This window comes from Esox lucius, chromosome 20 (genome assembly GCF_011004845.1).
Source record: "Esox lucius isolate fEsoLuc1 chromosome 20, fEsoLuc1.pri, whole genome shotgun sequence".
NCBI lineage: Eukaryota > Metazoa > Chordata > Actinopteri > Esociformes > Esocidae > Esox > Esox lucius.
The window spans coordinates 29,062,420-29,068,661 of NC_047588.1; the positions used below are offsets into that span (position 1 = coordinate 29,062,420).

Consider the following 6,242-nt stretch of genomic DNA (forward strand, 5'->3'; position numbering starts at 1 on the left):
TTTCAAGTTCAATCTGGCTTTCTTATGACTTTCCTTTAGCCAGTTGTGGGTTCAATTCCCATAGGGGCTCAGTATGAAAAAATATACAAATGTCTCCACACGGTCACTCTGGATAAGTGTCTGCTAAAAGACTTACATGTAAAATGTTAGCAAATGGTTATTCTTTTGCTTCATACCATTTAACCTTTTTGGTTAAGCATGTATGAGATAGCGGGATCACACTGTTCTTCACATCAGCTTTTAGATCTTCAGCAGTTGTCCAAGGTGCAGTTGTCAACCGTTGGCTCCAAATCTTAGCCACTGAGGTCAAAGGTGTCTTCCCGTGGCCATGTTTCAGGCAACCAATCACGGTTTTATAGGACCCATATTTATTTATAGTAATGCAGACTGCTAAAATAAACTCCTACGTCCCGGGAGATGGAATTGTAATCTTGATGTCTTTGTTTTAAAGATTATTTTGCTTCTGGCGTCTTTCCGACAGATCTTTTTTTCCATCTTGGCAGTGGTACAGGGAGCAGAATCTTCTGTTTGAGTGAGACATTATACTCTGTAGGCACCTGCAATGTACCATAGCTGAGATAAATATTCCAGTAAACACCTTCCTCTATTATAACTATTTACCATTTTCAACTTACTTTTGATGTGGGCACATTTTTTAAATCTGGAGCAAGTTTGTGAAAATGTTTGGCCACAAATCTATGTATGATGTTCAGATTTGAGCCTGGAGAACTGCTGTGTCCTCCGGTCCTTTTTGTTCCCATGTTGATTGATTGATGTCACTCACTTCGTAGAATGTTCCCTGATGGGAAGGGTGGGGGGAGTTATCAGTAGTCAAGTCCACTAAATCAGTCAGTCTATGATGAGACTGAGTGAAACTCAAATGTTCAAAACCCTAACTGATACACACACACACACACAAACATTCCCTCCCAGCCTCGTTGTCCAATAATCACAGCCCCCCCCCCCCCCCCCCCCCCCCTGAAAATCATTCCCCCAACCCGCCAATACTCCCCAGGGCCAATTCTTATCCTCAACAGTCACCATGGTGACACACACATTGAGCTAAAGTACCACAAAGAAAAACAGACTGAAATTACCTTCAGGGGGTTTGAACCAACAGTCATTAAATGGCAAACGAATGTATCAAATATTACACAACAAAACTCACAATATGTCTCACTTAAGGCAATGTGCCTCTAGACCAAGTCTTATTCCCTCATTCATCTTTCACGGAGACGAGGTTCTGGGTGCGTGTTATAGGATGGCGGTTGAGTGTTGAGTGTGAGGTGTGTGGCTGGACCGGTGTGTGTGTGAATGTGTGCGTGAGGGCAGCAGGCTCCAGAGCGCATGGCGATAGCGTGCTGACATGGTGTTATAGAGGATGGGGTTGACAGCAGCACTGAGGTAGAACAAGACAAAGGAGACCAGGTTTAAGTACTGAGAGATGTAGTACATGTCAGCGCTGGTGTCCAGAGACATAGAAAAAAATGTACGACCGACGTGGAAAGGCAGCCAGCACAGAACAAACGCCAGGACGATAATCCCTGGAGAGAGAAAAGAGGACGGAGTGAGTGAGAAAGTTGAAATCACAGATTAACATCCAGGCCAACACTACACCACGCAAACATACTTTAGTTTCTTCTCCGCAAATAGTCTGGATCTGGATACCTCAAAGACAATTCTCTAACAGTCACTCTCATCTTTTCATTTTGATGTCAACACAAACTAGTTTAACAATGGCAGACGTGTGTAACGGCCTGTAGAGCAGCGAATCATTTACTTTGAGCCCTCAGGCAAATCTGCTTACTGTTTAAGTCATATACGGTAGTTCACAATAGTTGCTTAGCATAAGCATTGCCTAGGGCTACACCGGTTGTAGGAGAGGCCTCCTGTTAGCTTCTAATACTACGACTTAATTAACTCATAGTAACATAAAAATACAGACAGACTTGCTCTCACAAAAACACCCTCACCTAGCATCTTGATGGTGTGTCCCTGCGCACGGTCCCTGCTGCAGCGTCGCGGGCGGAGCAACAGCTTTCTGCCTATCAGGCTGTACACAACTCCCAGAATACCGAGCGGCACCAGGAAGTAAAGGTTGGAGAGCCACATCATGGCCCTCAGCAGGCCAGAAGTGACGGCGTAATCCGTACATCGACACTCTTTCACCCCCTCTCCTCCCCCAAACTCTTCTACCCCCACCATGGCAAACACTGGCCCAGCGCTGACCACCGCCACAACCCACAGGCAGCCAATGAGAGCCCGGACCCGGGCCCGCGTTACCAAGGTCTTGGCTGTGAGTGGTTGACAAACCGCGACGTAGCGCTCCAGCGAAAGGGCGGTAATGTGTAGGATGGTGGAGAAGGTGCAGCTCTCACTGAGAAACTGGCTCACTTTGCACACCGCATCACCCAGGATCCAGGTCCGAACGTTCCACAGCTAGGGGGACACACCGAACAGAGGCAGACAGCCTGGTGGTTAGAGTTACGGGCAGGTTAGGGATGGGAGATCTGTCACCTGATTGTCCTAGGGCCAATGTCAGTGGTGTAGAAGGGTGGGTACCGACAGGCTAATGACGTATTCCCACCGTCATCTCCAGTGGGCATTGTGTTTCCGATTTCTGTAATTCCCACTGATGCGTGTCAAACTGGTGTAGTGGAGGTACACATGAACCTGTGAGTGAGGCTGATGGAAAATATCAGAATGTTTAAAGTGTTGGGAAATGTTTTTTTCTATGCATTTTAAATGCAGCAATGTGCACAGAGTGGTGGGCCCTACGCAAACATGTTTCAGAAATGGTTCTGATTATTGGGCTATTACAGTTGAATTATATTGTGTTAAAAAATTATTTAATTAAAAAGCTTTGTCCTTTGTCCATGTGAACAAGGGGATGGATTCAGCTTTCAGTTGGTATTATTCATCAACTGTCAATATTCAACTGAATAGCAACTATTTAACAGCCAATCTACTAAATTGGACGTATGCCTGCCACCAGCCATTGGGAGGACATCACAATAGGTCTTATTGCCAAAATTGTTAGCTTGGATTTGATAAACGTATAATGCTTAAGCATTCATCCAAAAGAACAAGGGTGAGTGCTGACTCGCAATGGTCTGAATTCTTATCTCAGTCCACACATGTAAATATCTGTTAGAAGATGAGAAAAAATAGAGATCTGAAGATGCAACTATTTTTAACATTTTATCTAATCTCAATTTTATCAGGCAAGTGGATTTAGAACCAATTCTTATTTACAGAAACAGCCTGGCAGGAGTCAGAAGTCATTCTGTTGGGGCTGGGACTTGGATGAAATAAACAACAGACAAAAGACACATGGCAACAACACGGTACCAACAAAGAGACCTTAAAAACTCAGCACAAAGAGACACCACAGTACCAACAAAGAGACCTTAAAAACTCAGCACAAAGAGACACCACTAAACTACAAAAGGGCACACAATTTAAATAAAATGAGCAAGACAACATGGCAGAACAACATACAACACCACATGATGCAGTTACAGATGTCTGTGAATGACTACAACTAGGACGATACCTTTCTGTTGCTGCTAACTAGACAACTACCCGACATCCAGTCAAATAAAATCATGGTATATTTTCTTTTCATCAACCCAGTGGCAATTTGTTTCATATGGGTTATAGAAAAAAAGGCTACAACAGATACAGATGCCTGCACACTTTAATTAAAGGCTACGGTCCTGGTGTTGCTGTGGTATGAGCATAGCTGTGGAGTCCGAAAATCCAAATGAGTAGTTTTTCTATTGAGAGAAAATATGCAGAGGACATTTTGGGTTGGCCAGACTGAGAAAGACCAGTAGGCCTCGAGCACTGGGCACCTTTCCTTTTGTCAGAATATTTTTTGGGCAAAATGTGTGTGGACCCCTTCCAGGCACCACTACACTACAGCTCATACTGGCAGTGCCCCCACCCTCCAAGGGAAGAAGGATATTCAAAACACACATTTCCAACTCACATATGCCTATTGCACAGTAAATACACACAAAATACACCAAATATACAGTGCCCTTCACTATCAAAATCAAAATGGTTATTTCTTCTGTACACTGAGGCAAAAGTACAGAATGGCACCTTTTATATCTGGCTGTTGGAACACAGATGTTTTACCGACTATGAATACCAGTGCTGTCAGAGTCCCAACCCCCATTTTATCTGAGCATAAGTATTGTGTCAGAGTCCCTCCCCCCATTTTATCTGGGCATAAGTATTGTGTCAGAGTCCCTCCCCCCATTTTATCTGGGCATAAGTATTGTGTCAGAGTCCCTCCCCCCATTTTATCTGGGCATAAGTATTGTGTCAGAGTCCCTCCCCCCATTTTATCTGAGCATAAGTATTGTGTCAGAGTCCCTCCCCCCATTTTATCTGGGCATAAGTATTGTGTCAGAGTCCCTCCCCCCATTTTATCTGGGCATAAGTATTGTATCAGAGTCCCTCCCCCCATTTTATCTGGGCATAAGTATTGTGTCAGAGTCCCTCCCCCCATTTTATCTGGGCATAAGTATTGTATCAGAGTCCCTCCCCCCATTTGATCTGGGCATAAGTATTGTGACATTTGTCTCACAGGTGTCTAATATATCCAGTGTTTCCTGTTGCATTGATTGTTCACACATAATATAGTGATGTGTGGTCTTAGTTCCATCCTTTGGTTTTGTTGTCAGGAGGCAGGATCCAACATGAAGTATAGGGTGCTGTCTATGAAAGAAAAGCAAGCAATTTGGAACTCAGAACCAAGCCAGTTGGGCATATTTGGAAAATCCTGAAAAAGAAACCGCTGTTGTCTTTGCAATCGGCTACCAACCGGTTGGCCAAGGAAAACAACAGCAGTTGATGACAGAAACATGATCAGAGCTGTGAAAAACCATCCAAAAATAAGTTTCAGTGAAATCCCCAACAACCTCCAGAATGGGCATGCATAGCTGTACAGAACAATGTCTACCAATGTACTAGAAAATGTCACAGACTCATAGGGCAGCGCATCACAATGCCACAGAACAATGACCGAAAACACAGCCAACGCAGCCAAGAAGTTCTTCAGGGGGTTCTCCAGTTTTTGACTGGCCAAGTCGTTCTCTGGATTAAAATCAGGTTGAACATGCATTTCACTTGCTGAAGAGGAGACTGAAGTAAGAAACTCCCGATACCAAGAGTTGGGTGATGTCAGTGGGGGGTCTACAGACTTACGGCTGTTATTGCATGCAAGGGATTTGGAAGTGAAGACCTTGTTTTATACTTCTTACTTTTGCAGTTGAATTGTCACAATACCTATACCCGCATAAAATGGGGGGGGGGGCGTTCTGGCAGTGCTGTTAATCTTAGTTGGCAGAGTGTGTTGAAACCACAAAAATTAAAAGGTGACAGTCTGTACTCTTCCCTTATATTAATCTATTAATTGTATTTCCATAAGCTTTGAGTCCACAACAAACAATTTTGACTTCACTGTCCCAGTACTTGTGGAGGGCATTGTAAGCACCACTAAATGTTCATTATTAGACAGAAACACACCCACCCTTACCTTGTATAAATCTAAAGGCATCAGAAGGAGTATGAGGAGGTCGGAGGCGGCCATGCTACACAGGTAGAGGTAGGTGGTGCTCCTCAAGTGTGGTCGGAGCCAAACCACCAGGATTGTTAAGACATTTCCTGTGATGCCCAAGGCCAGCAACAGCACACACACCGCCGTAACACAAGCCAGCTCAGCCCAGCTGAACACAGAGGGCTCCGGACCCCAGTCCGCCCAGTGACTCTGGTTTCCACAGTCCTCCAGACAGCCAGACCCCATCCCACAATCTGCTGAACATTCACTCCCACTGCCCAGCTCTGACATGTCCATGGTGTAAAAGATGCTGGTGGTCGTGAGAAGAAAGAGGGGGAAAGGTAGATGAGACTGGTGATTTGACTATGGCTTCTATACAGCCCGTGGCTGGTCTACATCAGCAATTCTCTACTTCATCAGGGGCCACTTCACAATCACAACCCAGTTCATGTGAGATAAACATAAAATGCAAATACATTTTGATTTTGGCAGTGCATGGCTGAAAGAACTAAATATAGGAACATGCCCACCTCTTTGCAGTGGAGAGTTTATCAGTTTTGGGGTTTATTTCCTGCGATTCTACACATTTTGTCATGGGGCAAAGGTTTTTGTTGTTTCTGCTTCAGAACTAAATATACTGCAATTCTACACAATTAGCCATTAATCAGTG

The 6,242-nt window shown here is 44.4% G+C and overlaps 1 protein-coding gene across 1 annotated transcript; it reads right to left on the reverse strand.

The window, feature by feature from the left end:
- Window positions 1-1,254: 1,254 nt before the first annotated feature.
- Window positions 1,255-5,869, reverse strand: LOC105024489 (growth hormone secretagogue receptor type 1-like). Its single transcript, XM_010894455.2, has 3 exons — window positions 5,552-5,869; window positions 1,974-2,439; window positions 1,255-1,544 (listed from the first exon to the last, which is right to left on the reverse strand). Exons 1-3 carry the CDS (start codon window positions 5,867-5,869, stop codon window positions 1,255-1,257), a joined length of 1,074 nt encoding a protein of 357 aa, XP_010892757.2.
- Window positions 5,870-6,242: the final 373 nt, after the last annotated feature.

Bases quoted from the DNA above. Each gene is read 5' to 3' on its own strand.
- LOC105024489 (XM_010894455.2), bottom strand. From the start codon at position 5,869: ATGGACATGTCAGAGCTGGGCAGTGGGAGTGAATGTTCAGCAGATTGT. The intron at 2,440-5,551 runs GTAAGGGTGGGT...GTGTCCCCCTAG, and splicing joins TGCCTTTAGATTTATACAAG to CTGTGGAACGTTCGGACCTG. The intron at 1,545-1,973 runs GTGAGGGTGTTT...TTCTCTCTCCAG, and splicing joins ACACACCATCAAGATGCTAG to GGATTATCGTCCTGGCGTTT.